The 14,924-nt window shown below is 54.4% G+C and overlaps 1 protein-coding gene across 3 annotated transcripts; it reads left to right on the forward strand.

The window, feature by feature from the left end:
* Nucleotides 1-246: 246 nt before the first annotated feature.
* On the forward strand, nt 247-14,825 carry Samd14 (sterile alpha motif domain containing 14). 3 transcript variants are annotated; one of them, XM_055619878.1, is made up of 10 exons: nt 247-703; nt 4,031-4,085; nt 8,504-8,676; nt 9,081-9,369; nt 10,345-10,432; nt 10,527-10,601; nt 10,695-10,854; nt 12,351-12,470; nt 12,552-12,707; nt 13,354-14,825. In XM_055619878.1, exons 2-10 carry the CDS (start codon nt 4,043-4,045, stop codon nt 13,507-13,509), a joined length of 1,260 nt encoding a protein of 419 aa, XP_055475853.1. In that variant the 5' UTR covers nt 247-703; nt 4,031-4,042; the 3' UTR covers nt 13,510-14,825. The 3 variants fall into 3 exon arrangements, with proteins under 3 accessions (XP_055475853.1, XP_055475855.1, XP_055475854.1); XM_055619880.1 differs by having other exon boundaries at nt 8,504-8,665; XM_055619879.1 differs by having other exon boundaries at nt 248-703; nt 8,504-8,670.
* Nucleotides 14,826-14,924: the final 99 nt, after the last annotated feature.

The raw sequence follows: 14,924 nt of genomic DNA on the forward strand, positions 1-14,924 counted from the left end.
CGGCAATCGGGATCCCGGGCCGGGCCGCGGGCACCCGCAGCCCCCCCCCCCCCCCCCCCCGTCCCTGTCGCCTCCGCCCCGCCCGCCCGCCTCCTCCCCTCTTCCCTCCTGCTCTTTGTCTCCGGGGCGCCCGGCCTCCCCACAAGCGCCCCCCACCCCCCCTCCTCCCGCGCGCATCGCCTTATCCCGGCGACCCCCACGGACCTAACCACTGCGACGCTGCAAAAATCGGCCTGTGGCGCGAGGGTCCGCGACCCGAGGGGCTTGGCAGGGGCGGGGCGGAAGGTGGCTCTCTGGTTCTCTCTCTCTCTCTCTCTCTCACACACACACACACACACACACGCACACGCACACACACACGCACACACACACACACACACATACGCACGCACACACATACGTACACGCACGCACACAGGGAGCATCCTTCCGTCAGGTTTCCCGGTCCAGCCCCGCCCGCGCCTCTTGCTTCCCGCAGACCTTCTCCCTGCATCCCTACAAGCCTCTTCATTCTTTCCGGCTCCGGGACCCTCCCCGCCGATCCCCCACAACACCCTGGGATGGAGCGACTCCTGCCAGCACGGAGCCCCCCGCGGCCGGGGTGAAAAGTCCTCCGCCCCTCTCCTACCCGGCACTCGCCTCGAGCACCATGGGCCTGAGGGGTTCCTGGGGCTCCGGTCTCTGAAAATGACGGATGCTGGAGGTGAGGGTCCGGGTCCTCCATGATGGAAGGGGAAGTAGGGCCAGAGACTATTGGACTCAAGGTGGGACCCCCAGGGGGGCTAAATAGATCTAAGCGACAAGGGCCTTTCTTCCTCTATCCCTAGGGAGACCTCACTGGACTGGGGAGCTGGCTGTCAGAAGAAGACAGAAATAGCATTCGTGTCCCTAATCCCCTTCGACCCCCTAGGGAAATTAATTTTGAAAAGAAAATAAAAAAGAAAGAAAGAAAGGAAAGAAAAAGAAAGAAAGAAATACTGGTGTGGGGGTAGGGGGAGAGGCCTTAACTCCTTCCTACCCGGGCAGTTGGACCTGTGGGTTGGAGAAACTGTTCTAGCCTCTGTGATTAGGGAGAGGGGACTCTATGACAAGAAGCAGGTGCGCTATCCACCGACCCCGTCTTCCGCGGCTCTTTGAGGGGCTGTCAAACTCCTGCGGACCGGACCGCTCCAAGCTGGCTGAAGACTGGTGGCATGGGAGGGGCGCGACCTCCTTAGCAATACAGCTGCCTCCCCCCAGGCCAACCTGCCGTCAACCACTTCTGCGTACTGTCAGCTGCCTCTCTCCCTCTCTCCTCTCTTCTACTTGGGCCCCCTTCTCCCGTCTTGCTTGTGAGGCGGGTGCTGTGTTCTTTTCTCCCCCCAATGGTGGGCCTTGGGGCTGCCCAGCTGCTTTCCCTGAGCCTCCTGGGTCTGCTCTTTCTTGATCTTTCTTCTTGGCTCCCTGTGGACGCTGGCAGTCTCTACCTCTGGATCTGCTGGTTCCTCCTTCCCGTTCAGTCCCCAGATTGTATACCTTTTGTTTTGCTGTCTCCTTCCCTTGAGCCCTGGGTAGCTTGGAACTTGCCAGCCTTTCCTTTTCCCAGAGAAAGGTCAGAGGTCACTGATGGTCCTCTAGGAACTGGTAGCTATTGGGGAAGGGAGTGAACTAGTTAGTGTCAAGGGAGCCCAAAGGTCGTCTGAGGGAAGGAGTTCATTTGCACCTTTGTGTAGTTGAACACCTATGAGTGAGGGAGGGTGTGCAGGAGTGGGAGGAGAGGTGAGAGTAGGTATCTAGTTTTCCAAGGCTGAGTTTTAGGGAGGAGATATTTAGGTGGCAGGGGCAGGTGACCTCCTAGATGGTATTCTCCCATGGAGTTCCACATGGGATAGTGCAGGAAGGCTCCCCCACAGTTATGGGAGCTGCCTGCTAAAGACAGGGAGCCTGAGCTGGAGGCCCCAGTCTACCCACGGGGCTAAAGGAGACCTCAGTGCACACCAGGACCTTGCCCCTGTACTGGGGTTGTCAGTGGAGCACATGGGCTGGCCTTCTCTGTGTTGAGAGAGGAGGTGTTTTCTACTGTCTGCAGAGAGCAGCCATTCTGTAGGAGAAGCAGCTACTATCCTGAGCATGTGGCTTCTGTGGAAGAGAGATAAGACCCAAGTAGGAAACTGGTCAAGTATGAAAAGGTCTCCATTCTTCAGGAACCAGAGAAGTGGTTTCAGACAAATGAGGGTGGTAACCCGGGACAGCGATCTGGAAGAGGGACAGCTGGATCCTAGTCAGAGAAGGCTTTGTGAGCCAATGAAGAGGTACAGATATGTTAAGGGCCAGCCTACCTTGATCTGGCCTCTCAGGCCAGGAAGGAATATTCTAGACCTTGGCTACTAGTCCCTAGTCCCCAGAGTTCAAGAACTGCAAAAGGGTCCTTGTTGAGACACCCTTGACCCCTCTCCCATATGGCATGTTTTGGCTCAGTTCCAAGCATCCCCGAAGCCTATTGGAGGTGGTTTTAATGCTTGCCTTAATCCTAGCCAGTGCAGACCAGCTCCCAACCCCCAGCCCCACCCCCACCTTTACCCAGCCCTCCTCATGAGCAATGCCAGAACTGCAGATCAAGCCTCCGGGACAGAGCTGAGGAGCAGGAGACAGTGGGTCAGCGGCTGCCTCTTGGCTCTTGCCTATAAAGGCTCACACCTGTAAAGTGGGGGGGGGGGGGGTACCAAGCCGCTAAGCCTAGCAGCTCATGGAGACATAATGTCTGTACAAAAGATAGGAGAGCTAGAAGGCATGTGGTCTTGTCCAGTGCCCTGCCCTCCTCCCAGGGGCCAGAGTATTAGAAGTAACTGGAGATTATGTCTCAGCCGTTTAGTGTCTCCCTTCCCTGAACCATCAACGGTCCCTGATCCCCAACCCTCTCTTCTCATCCCTGTCTCCTATACATGTTAGTAGGAAGCCTGGCCAAGGTGGTTCAGATGCATTTGTCCCACTCCTCTTCCTTACCTGCTCTCCTTGCTTCCCACAACAAAATCAAACAAATACCAAGATCCAAAACAGTTCGGCTCTGTCCGTCCACACTTCTTCCCAGAACATTCTGAACGCCTCGGAGATGTTCTGCTGTGAAAACTCAATGCCCTGCCCCATCTGCAAGTCTGTTGAGAACTGTGAGAACAGTGAGCGGCCCTGCTGGTGGTGCTAGCTTCCTGAACAGTTTGGAAAAGCAGGTGGTGAGGGCCGCAGTGATGGAGGCAGGCGAACAAGCTAGCATGATGGATGGAAGATGGAGAACCGATAGATGCCATGATGGGTAGATGCACGGACATGGAATAGATGTTGGATGGATGTTCGATGGAGTACACACTGGGCGAGGCTGGGGGGCGGGGGGGGAAGGAGACCAAGCAGATAGATATAAACATAGGTAGGCAAATGGATGGTGAGCACCTTCGTTTTGTTGTTTGAGACAGGGTTTCTCTGTGTAGCCTTGGCTGTCCTGGACTCACTTTTGCAAACCAGGCTGGCCTCGGACTCAAAGAGATCCGCCTGCCTCTGCCTCCCTGAGTGCTGGGATTACAGGTGTGCAGCACCACTCCCGGCTGGCTTGCACCTGGGTTTTTACATCTGAACTTGCCATTAATTGCTTTGAGCCAGCAGCTCCCTCTTCTGTTTCTGTGTAAAATGGGAGATCTGGATTTAATCATCTCCATGACTTCTAGGTTTGATGTTGGACATTTTGATGATGGTGGAGGCTTTTAGGGGATGCTAGTGATTGAAGGGCCTTAGGCAGTGCAGGTACAGATATGAAGTCAGCAACCGGGAGCTGGGCCCATCTCACAGAAGGCAGTCTATGCCCTGAATTGGCTTTGCTTTGGCTTTCTGCTTAAGTCTCCTGCCTCAACACCCACAGGCTTCTCTTCCAGGGGCCAAAGAGCTCAAAGGAAAGGAAAGCAGTGAGACAGCCGGAAGCTAAAAGCTATTGACTTCTTTATTGCCACAGCCAAGTTGAGCCTCTTATCCAGGGTCTCTCTCTCTCTCCCCTTTTTGTCTTTCCCAGCTCTCTTGAGTCATGGCTTCCTCAAAGCTCCGAGAACCTGTGGATGAAGTTTTTGGTAAGTTCTGCGTGGCTTCATGTCTAGCAATAGACTTAGCCATGGAGCCTTTCCTTCAACTCTCCTGGGCATTGCATGGGGGAGGGCAGATAGGGCGCTCCGGTACACGATGTATATCATCTAATTAGCAAAATAATGTTAGTTGTACAGACCAGGGGTCTAGGGTGTAGACTGCTGATACGACTTGCTTTAAAGATCACAGGAGGCTAGTGAGATGGCTCAACAGATAAGGGTGCTAACTGTGCTAAACTGTGTTTGATCCCCATAACCCATGTAAAGGTGTAGGGAGAGAACAGCTCCCCCAAGTTATCCTCTGACCTCCTCGTGTGTTCTATGATATACACACCCACAGTCACACATCATACATGCGCACACACACAATAATAATAATAATAACAACAACAACAACAACAACAATCATAGCATGGAAGTCACGAATTCAATCCCAAACACCCACATAAAAACTGAGCACAAGCCTTTAATCCCTGTGTTTGGGAAACTGACAGGTGGATCTCTGTGAGTGTGAGGCCCTACTGATCTACACAGAGTTCCAGGACAGCCAGGCAGGCCTACATAGAAAAATCCTGTTAAAAAAAAAAAAAAAAAAGCCGAAAAGCTGGCTAAGCAGTACATACGTGTAATCCCAGTGCCGGGGACAGGAAGACAGGATTCTCAGGGCTTTATAGGCAGCCAGACTAGCCAGAGTAGTTAACTGTGGGCTCAGTGAGAGACCCTGTCTCTAAAACTCAGGCGGAGAGGGATTGAGGCCAACGGCCTCTGGCTTCTATGCCTACATGAATATGCACAAACACATACACACAGGGAATGAATGAATGAATGAATAAATAAATAAACCACACATGGCAAGTTAGTGGCAGGACTGAGATTAAAAACCCTAGAGCGTCTGGCTCCCAAGCCTTTAGTCACTGGGCTAAACCTCTGTGTTCTCCAGCTCGGACACCATACACTTTTTCCAAGTCACATATGTAAGTGCCTGCGGTCTTGTCTCCCCCGCCACACACACACACACACACACACACACACACACACACACACCTGCCCATGCCTTCAGCATCCACTGGTATCTGTGTACCCACTATCATTTTGAGTGGCCACCCCACCAGGACAGAGCTGTCAGCATGCTGTGTGGCTGTGTGGTGGAAAGGCTGCCCCCCAGCTTGATTTGAGTGGACAAGTCCTATGTACAACTCCAAGGGGCTCCTAAACCTTGGAAGGCCAAGGTTTGCCTTGGAATGCCACAGGGTTCCGGCTTCTCCTGCTTTCTCCCATCTCTCCCTTTCCCTCTGTTCTTCCTTCCTGGCCATCAACACTGGCCCTATCTTGCCAGTATTGCTTCCTCATTGTTTTGGGGAACACCGCTCTCCACACAGCCCCCACCCCCCAACTCCAACCCCTCCCACAGCACTTTCCTATGAGGCTGGCTCTACACAGGTCCAGGCTAACCTTGGCAGGTCCATAGAGGTAAGCTTCCCTTGGTGAGGGGGAGGGCCTTTCTTTCTCCTCTGTCCCTACCTCCTACCCCATGTTCCTCATTAATCCTTTTTTTGTTTTCCTCCTGTCTGCTGAGGTAGCTGGGTACTGCCTGCTTCCTCATATGAAGACAATTAAATATTCATCACTCTCACTGCTCAGAGCCAGATGGGGGGCAGGGAAGGGAACAGATAGAAGGTTTGAGGGGCTCTGGTGAGACTGTCTCCACCTTGCCTTATACCCCCCCCCCCAAGCCACCAGGAGGCCTTTTGCTCTCCAGACTGTGGGCGATACCCATGTTGCCATGTGGAACAAGGACCCATCACCCTGATGCAGAAGGTTGGATGCTAGCTGGGTACCAGGAATGGAGAGGAGGTCAGAGCACTGGCTCAGGAGCCAGGAGACCTGGCTACCGCATTGACATCCTCCACACAGCTGACCAAACCTCTCTCCTCTGAGTTCAGTTTCTCCACCCCACAAAATGAGGGCTCAGACTCAAGGTTGCCTCCTTCTCTGTTTGGAAAGGTCACACAGCTGATCTGTCTGGCGCATCGAGTCAGACCGACTGTCTTTGGCCCTAGCTAGCTCTCGCCAGCTCTATGCTCTTGGGCGAATTAAGGCTGCTCTGGGGATCCTGAGTCCCGTCCTCCACGATTGTAGGAGGTTTCAATGACCGGTAATTGTGCACTTACAGCAATGTGAGCTATTACCAGCTCCTGGCTGCTTCCAGGGGCACCGGGATGCTTTTCATCACAACTGAAGATAGTCACATCTGGACCCAAAAGAGCAGCCCTGACAGTAGCTGCCTTCTCCCAGCCTCCCCCATCCCCGACCCTACCCCCACCCCCGTCACATCCCTGGACAATTGCCACAGCCTCTGAGTCTACTTCCATCTTCAATCAGGCTGTTCCCTGGTTGTTCCTTGACACCTCAAGCCCATTCACTCTCTCTGCTTAGAAAATCTCCTTCTGGCCCTCTTTACAATGCCAGCTCTGTACAGCCACCCAGGCCTCAGCCTGGCTACCACATCTGAGGCAGTAGCCCTGATCGCTATTGTGTCCTTGTCTGTTTAAGGATAGCTCCTTCTTTGCCCTTTTTTCTCTTTCTTTCTTTTTGTTTGTTTGTTTTTGTTATTTTTTTCTGTGTAGCCCTGCCTGCCCCAGAACTCACTTTGTAGAGCAAGCTGGCCTGGAACTTGAGGGTTCTCTGCCTGCTGAGTGTTGGGTTTAAAGGTGTGTGTCACCACTTCCAGGCCCTTTTTCTGTCTTCACTGGGCACCTGCTATGCACCAGGGACTGTCCAGTTCCCATGATATAGTCACAGGCTGAAAGCTCTGCCCTTATGGAACTGATTGTCTAATAGGTGGAAAGAGGTGTATTTAGGAGGCCAGAGAGTGGCACACAATATAAGAAAAAAAAAAACAGGAATGGTGCCTTGGGGTATATGGAGGGGGTGTTATATATGCAAAGGGTTTTGATCCCTATGAGGGAGGCTGGAAGGAAGGGACAGAGACAGAAGCTCAGAGAGGCAAGCGGAGCACAGACTGAGTCCAGAAGGCCACTGGGAGAACATTGGCTCCGACTCTGCTTGAGATGGTTCTGAGCAGGAGACCCACGGAGCTGACACATCACATTAGGATCACTCTGGCTGCTGTGCTGAAAAACGCTAAGTGGGAAAGGAGGGGGCAGGAGGCCCTTTCCTAGCAGAGGCAGGAGATGATGGAACCCTAGACCCGGTGCTCCTCTCTCTTTCCCTCCCTCCCCTTTTCTCCCTACCCCTCCCCTCCTCTTCCCTGCTCCTCTCTGTATGTGCGCCTGTATCCACATGTGCTCTCACCCGTAAACAATATTTTGCTGACGAAACCTAAGAGCTTGGGCTTCAGAGTGGGCAGTTTAGAGCATTGTAGAGGACCCCAGATTCAGGTCCCGAGCACAATGCACCCTGTCGTGTACTCAAGTTCTGGACACCCCATTTCTACTATGGTCACCCCCTGGGCAGACTTGTTTCATTCCCCCGCCTCCCCATCACTCTTCATTGCCCTGGATCATTCTGTGTCTCATCTAAAACATCCTCATCCTTCCCCTCGATATTTCAATAGGGCTACATCTTCTGAGGGTGGAGCTGACAGGAATGCAGCTAAACTAATCTGGAAGGAAAGAGGCAAGGTAGGGGGAAAGGGGAGTCAAAAAGGACCCAAGATTGGCCTGAGTAGCAAGAAGGAGGGGGGCAGGGTTTACCAAGGTAGGGAGACCAACCAGGAGTGCCATGGCAGGCAGGAAGGAAAGGCTGAGAGCTCAGTTTGACATGGGAATTGAAGATGCTTGACTATGCAGCCGAGGATGCAAGGAGACAGCTAAGTGTAGGAACAGAGTCTAGGAGGGCGTCTACGAGGGCTGAGGGGAGACAGGTAGCTCAGAGCTGTTCAAGCTGGGTGACTTGGGTAGATGATTGGTCTAGGAGATAAGAAGCCTGAGTAAGGCAAGCTAATGAGAGAGGGGGGAAGGAGAGAGAAGGAGAGAGAGAGAGGGAGGGAGGGGGAGGAAGGAAGCAAGGGAGGAAGAGAGGCCCGTTCTCTGTGTAGCCTTGGCTCCCTGGAAGGTGCCTAGGCTTGGAATCTAGTAGAGGAATCAGGGCTGGGAACAAAGTAGTCCTTAAGTAGGGCTGTCTACAGATGAGAGAGGAGCAGGTAATACAGAGTGGGTGTGAAGGATGTCACGGGGCCCCTGGAGATATCGAGAAGAGCAAACAGGAGTATATTGAATCATCCTGAAGCCGGGGAAGACCCCCAGCGCCAAGGTCAGGTTCTGAACAGCCCAACTGTGGGAGACAGCAGCTTCACCTACAAGCACGCACCCCCACACACCGGTTAAATGTCTCTGTGGTTGAGTCGGGCGGCCCTCTGAAGTGTCTCCGGTCTCTGTTTGCAGACCTGGACTTGGCTGTACCAGAGACCACCAGACTGGACAGCAGCTTACACAAAGCCAGGGCTCAGCTGCTGGCTAAGGGCCGGAGACACCGACCCTCCCGCTCCAGGCTTCGTGACAGTGCCAGCTCTGCTGAGGATGGTGAAGGCTCTGATGGGCCTGGAGGCAAGGTTGGGGTAACATACACACACTTACATCTTGCCACCCCCCCATCCTACCCTGTCCCCTGCGCTTCCAGGGAACTGTGCCCCTGGAGATCTGAGTCAGTTCACTTCTGGCTCCTGTACCTTTGTAGAAAAGCAAAAAGGAGCCCATCTTACAAATGAAGCTGACACCAGAAGGGTTCGGGAAGTCCCACAGTTAGCAAATGAAGCAGGACGCCCTCACTTCGTGTGATCATCCATTTCTTGTCACTTGTCACTGCTCAGCCACACCTCAGCCCCAGTCCCTTCAGGCCCCAAGAAGCGGAGCTTCCCTGTTGCTCCAGCACAGCTGACAGGGGAAACAGGTCTCCATCCTCCCGGGAGTGAGGACGGGGTGGGGGGTGGGGGCGCTGGGTGAGCTGCTGCCGTTCTTCCAGGTGACTGACAGCTGCGGTAGTCCGCTGCACCGGCTGCGCTCGCCTCTGCACTCGGGCCCAGGCTCCCCGGCCGGTGGCTCTTTCTGCCTGGAGCCCCCCGGCTTGCGGCGCAGTCTGGATGAGGACGAGCCGCCGCCCTCGCCACTTGCCCGCTACCGGCCCCTGCACAATGCCGCCTCGCATGAGGGCCTGGCCGCCACCTCCAGCTCGCCACCGCGCTCCGCACCCTCCTCCGACAGCTCCCCCAGTTTCGTGCGCCGCTATCCGAGAGCAGAGCCTCACAGCGAAGGTGAGCCCGGTGGGCGTGGTGCCCCCTGCTGGCGAGCATCGGAAACGCAGTTACCACAGGCGGAGGGGTGGCTTGCAAGTGAGCGATGGTGGGCCATCGGGTTCCGTTGCTCATTTACAGAAGCTTGTCATATGCCAGACATCACTGGGCCCAAACAGAGCAGAGAGACAGTCCTTGGCCTCTGAGAACGTACAGCTTAAGAAAGGAAAAAACCAAATCACCCCGCAATTAACGTATAGTTACAAACTATAATAAAAGCTATGCAGGAAATATACACAATTGTTAAATCGTGCTTCCCTGAGGATGTGACATTTCAGCCAAGACTGAAAGAAGGCTGGTTAGAAGATGGCCAAGATAAAGTCACTGGTATGCCTAGCACGCAGGGAGCCTTGGTCACTGCAGAATGCCAGAGACGGTGATGTGCCTTGGTTTTCCAGTACTCAGGAGGCGGAGACAGGAGAATCCGAAGCCCAAGGCCACATAGAGTTCCAAGCCAGCCTGGGTTTCATTGATACCCTGTCTCAAAAACAAATGACTTAACAAACATTAATAGTCCTATCTTCTGCCAGGTGGTGGTGGCGTACACCTTTAATCCCAGGGCTTGAGAGGCAGAGACAGGTAGATTTCCTTGAGTTCAAGGCCAGCCTGGTCTACAGAGTGAGCGCCAGGACGGCCAAGGCTACACAGAGAAACCCTGTCTCAAAGTTAAATAAAAAGTCCTACCTTCTCGGTTGTGACGTGCTTTCATAGTATGCAAATGGCAAAAGCCTAGGCTCCCATTAGATACTGTAAAATGGGCATATTTGAAATGAAGGGGAACTCGGACACACAGAGTGTCTTATCCTGGGTCACATAGCTAATGAAGAATTCCCCAGAGCCGGATGGCCTAATCCTAAGTCAAGAAATGTCTACCACCCCCCATGGGCAGCAGCAAACCACCGCTTTAGCTGTTTCCTTCCCCCTCTTCTTCTAAAGATGACAGCCGGGATGCCAGCCCCCCCGAGCCTGCCAGCCCCACCATTGGCCTGGATAAGAAGACTCGCAGAAAATTCCTGGACCTGGGGTGAGTGGGGCAGGCACTGCATGTGTCCTTGGAGCTGCTGGGCTCAGGGCATCGCACTAGGCAGGTATGTCCCATCCCCTCTGCCTCCTTCCAGGGTCACCCTCCGCAGAGCGTCCACTGGCAAGAGCCGGAAAGAGAAGGGTAGCAACCGCCTGTCCATGGGCAGCAGGTAAGAGGTACCCACAGCACCCACCCATGGCACCCACCCACGGCTCCCATCCTCTCCCGGGCACCCACGCCATGCTGGATGCTTTCTCCACAGGGAGTCTGTAGAAGGGTCTGGAAGGACAGGGGGTTCCCCGTTCCTGCCCTTTTCGTGGTTCACAGACAGCGGCAAGGGCTCTGCTTCCTCGGGGAGCACCACCTCCCCGACCTGTTCCCCCAAACATGAGAGCTTCAGCCCCAAGAAGTCAGCTTCTCAGGTAAGCCCAGGTCTTTATTTCTTCTCTCTCTCTCTCTCTCTCTCTCTCCTTCCTATCATCCAGCTTTCTTTCCCCCCTGAGACAGTTTTACTTTGTAGCCCAGGCTATCCTGGAACTACAAATCCTCTTCCCTTTGCCTTCTTAGTGCTTGAACTAGAGGAGTGTGCCATCCTGCCCAGTGTGACACCAGGGCTTTCTTACTCCACGCTGGCTTCTAGGCTCACAGCAGGGACATCATCATGGCTTGGACTGGGACCCATCGTGTCCCAGTCCACCTAGTGAAGCATGACTTCCATCTGCTCTGGCTTCATTCATTCATGGCTCATGCATTCATACCCATTCATACTGCCTTCGTACGTTCATATTGCTTCTTACCCTCAGTGCTCCGGTGGGGACACTGAGCCCCCTACTAAGGAACTCAGCCCCTACTGAGCCCCTCACTTAGTCTGAGAAACCCTTGTTTCCTACTGCCCTGCTTCAATCAAGTCTGGATTGCACCATTAAGAGCTGGCCATCTGCATGTTTGGGGAAGTTTGGGAGATAAGGAGATGGGCAGTCACTGGGGCTGGTGGTGACCACCTTTAGTCCCAGCACTCAGGGAGGCAAGGTTAGGCAGATCTCTGAGTTCGAGGCCAGCCTGGTCTACAGAGTAAGTCCAGGACAGCCTAGAAAAATACTGCCTAAAACAAACAAACAAACAAACAAACACAAAAACAAGAGAGAGAGGGAGGGGGAGGGCTTTGAAAACTGCAGCCCCTAGGAAACGAGAACCATCAACACAAGCAATACTGAAGTCTCCTTACATTCACACGGACCACTGTACTTTAGAAAGCCTACGTTTTGTGTGTGGCTTTAACTGTGATGTAGGCAAGGCAGGAATTATCATGCATTGTACAGACGAGCACATGAGGTCTGGAGAAAAGAAATTTGCCCACAGATGTGCACAGATGCATATGGTGCCCGGGCTTAGGAAAATCAGAAATCTTGGGGCTCAGGAGAGAGACCCTCTGGGTTTTTAACTACCCTATATTCTTCCTCAAACCCTCCCTTTCTTCCTTCTTTCAAGTTGGTCCCAAGGGGACACCATGCTGAGTGAGACACCGCCCAAGTCCTCCCAGACATCTGAGGCCAATGGGTGTGCCCACCAGCCAGAATGCAAGAGAAGGATTTTATGTAACAGGGTCACGAGACCCAGCCTGGAGAAAGGATGCTGCAGGAAGCAGCGCCGACCGTCCTCCATTCCTGTCAATTCGTCTGCCTAACAATGCTTGTGCCATGTCCTCTAGGTGGCCAGCTCCCTCCTAGAAGGCTCGGGTTCTGATGTGTCACTTAGGTCATCCTAGCCTGTGTCTGGCTGCCTAGTTCTGGGTTCATGGTCAGAAGCACTGGACAGCTGCTGGGGCCTAGTCTAGTATTTCAGCTCCATCTGGTCAAGGTGAACGGGCCCAGGGGTGGGGATCGGACTTGCTCCTCAGCACACATCCATTTCTGTGCAGGAGTCTACCCTGAGCGATGACTCCACACCTCCCAGCAGCAGCCCCAAGATCCCCAGCGGTCCTCGACAGGAGACCAAGTGCTCCTATCCCTACCACACGTTATCCCAGTCTTCAGATGAGGTGAGCGAGGCTGGCCTCTGTGCCTGCTGGGAGGCCCTGCCCCAGGCTGGGCTCCCTTTACTCTCCCCATCGCTTCCACAGTTCCTGGATGAGTCCCTCCCTACTGTACAACACTGGAGCAGCCAGCAGGTGGGCCAGTGGCTGCGCAGCCTCAACCTGGAACAGTATGCAGCCGAGTTTGCTGCCCAGGAGGTGGACGGGCCACAGCTCCTGCAGCTGGATGGAAGCAAACTGAAGGTATGACAGAGTACAAAATAGAGACCCCCATTGCCTTGACTTGCCTCCTGGGATTTCCTCTCCGTGCGCAGCCTCTGACATGGCTTCCGACCTCTATGCAAGATTCTGGTCTAATCTTTGCAGTGTAGTGCGACTGACTCCCCAGCCTGACTTGAAACTCAAAGCCCACCACTTTCATCTGACCTCCTAGCTCCACCCCGGGTCTCCAGACTGACCTTGACTTTGGGACTACCATACGAAGCTGGGAAGCCAGGCCTCTTTTTCTGGCCAGCTGCCACCTATATTCATTCTCAGAGCTTGGTGGTAGAGGTGTGCTAAGGGGACAGTATAGAGAGGTGGTGGGGAGGGACCTAGCTGATTAGCTGTGTGACCTCAAGCAAATCACTCTCCATCCTGAGGACCTCAGGAGGTTGGGTAGGGTCATGCTAAGTGGCTGAAAGCCTAGGTTGAGGATCCGGAGCTCAGGATGGGGGACAAATGACCCAGTGCCAAGAGTAGTCATCTCTGTGATCACTTGCAGGCCCTTCCTCTTCCCTTTGGGGCCCCCTTCCCAGGCCATACTTCAGAGCAGACTCCAGGGGGCCTGCAGGGAGTACATGGGTAGTGTTCTGGGCCTCTCTTCACTTCGCTCTGGATTTCTTCCCAGAGCCTGGGGCTTAGCAATTCGCATGACCGGGCACTGGTAAAGCGGAAGTTGAAGGAGCTGGCAGCGGCTGCTGAGAAGGAACGGAAGGCGCAGGAGAAGACAGCACGGCAGCGGGAAAAGCTGCGCCGCCGAGAGCATGAGGCCAAGAAGAGCTAGGGCTGGCTGGCGGGGCTGGCACCCCGGCGCATTTGCAGCCACCTGCATGGGTCTTACCAGGGAAGCAGAGTCTAGGCACTGGGCTCTTGGGGTACATGATCCCCTTACCCTGTTTGAACCGAGTCCTCTGGAGGGAGATCCCAGTAATAAACCCAATTTCGAGGACTTATTTGGCACAGACTTCCAGGGAGAAGCAGGTGGCAGATGAAGAGGGCAGAGGCCAGGAATGCAGCAAATCTGGAGCCCAGAGGAGCCTGGTTCAAGCTGAACCTCCGCCCTCTGGCTAGAGTGGCATTGAGCGGGAAATGACCTGGCAGGAGAGGCCCTACCCTGACCAGGATTCCTAGGCTTAGAGAGCAGCCTGGGCATCCCGACAGCGGGCAGGAGACAACTGTGTCTCCTCAGCTCTGGAAGGTGGCTGTGTGGAGGGTGGGGGCAGTTCTCCTCAGAGAGGCCAGTGGGCACTGCCAGTAGCACTCAGGGTAGATTCCCAGACACCTCCTCAAAGGAGAGAAGAGCGAGCAGCGCAGGGTAAGCTGGCCTCGTAAGGACTGCAGAGAAGGGAGCCCTCTCTCTTCCCTCTTCATTACCCTGCAGGTTCCAGGGCATAGGTCTGCTCCTCTCCCATTGGGTCAGGAGTGGGCCTCTGACCCTTTCGAAGAGCTAGAATCCAGTTCTTCAGAGAGTACTTCTTTGGGGGCAGGATGAGCTTGGGAGCTGTTGGGGACACAGGACATCCCCTCCCCCCCAGTGCCTAGATGGTGCTGACACAATCCAAGGGTGGTCTGGAAACTGCTGGATCAGAAGGTTCCATTGGCTTTCCAGGTGTCCTGGGTGTGTCAAGGCCTCAATGGGCCTAGAGCTGATACACACTGCTTAGGTTTGCTGGGCTTCAGGGTGGGGGGCTGGCACATGCCCTCCATAGGACATGTTCAGAGAGAGAGGATCCAGATGTCATGCCGACCAAGCCTCTTGGGCTCTGGTCAGTTATTACTGGGTCCAGGTTTTCTGATGAGAAACTCAACTCCCACCCCTCCCAGCTTCCTGAAGGGATGGACAGGATCTGCATGCTAATTCCCTCTCTCCGGCCTGGGGAAGTGGCTAAAGGCCAGGGCCATGAGCTTGGGCTCAGCCATCTGCCCTGGGAGAGGGGCCTCAGAGGGAAATGAAGGTATAGGGGCATTGGCACTATCTAGACTGGGTGGGGAGGGTGGAGGCCCTACTGTCCCTAAAGCCGTCAGGAGCCAAGTGTGCCCACCTGCATGTGAAGGGGGGAGATGGTTCTCAATTATTTCTTTCAATAAATACTTACCACATACCAGTGAGCTTTCTGTCTGGGCCAAGGGACTGAGCTATGCCTTGAGTGCCACTGTGCTACGGGCTATCAGGTGTCCTGGTGGTGTCCTCCGCTAGCC

Source organism: Psammomys obesus, unplaced genomic scaffold (assembly GCF_907164565.1).
Source record: "Psammomys obesus unplaced genomic scaffold, mPsaObe1.curated_primary_1811, whole genome shotgun sequence".
Lineage (NCBI taxonomy): Eukaryota > Metazoa > Chordata > Mammalia > Rodentia > Muridae > Psammomys > Psammomys obesus.

Coding starts and splice junctions, on each gene's coding strand:
- Samd14 (XM_055619878.1), top strand. CDS start 4,043: ATGGCTTCCTCAAAGCTCCGAGAACCTGTGGATGAAGTTTTTG. Junction 4,086..8,503: donor ACCTGTGGATGAAGTTTTTG/GTAAGTTCTGCG, acceptor CTCTGTTTGCAG/ACCTGGACTTGGCTGTACCA. Junction 10,433..10,526: donor AGAAAATTCCTGGACCTGGG/GTGAGTGGGGCA, acceptor GCCTCCTTCCAG/GGTCACCCTCCGCAGAGCGT.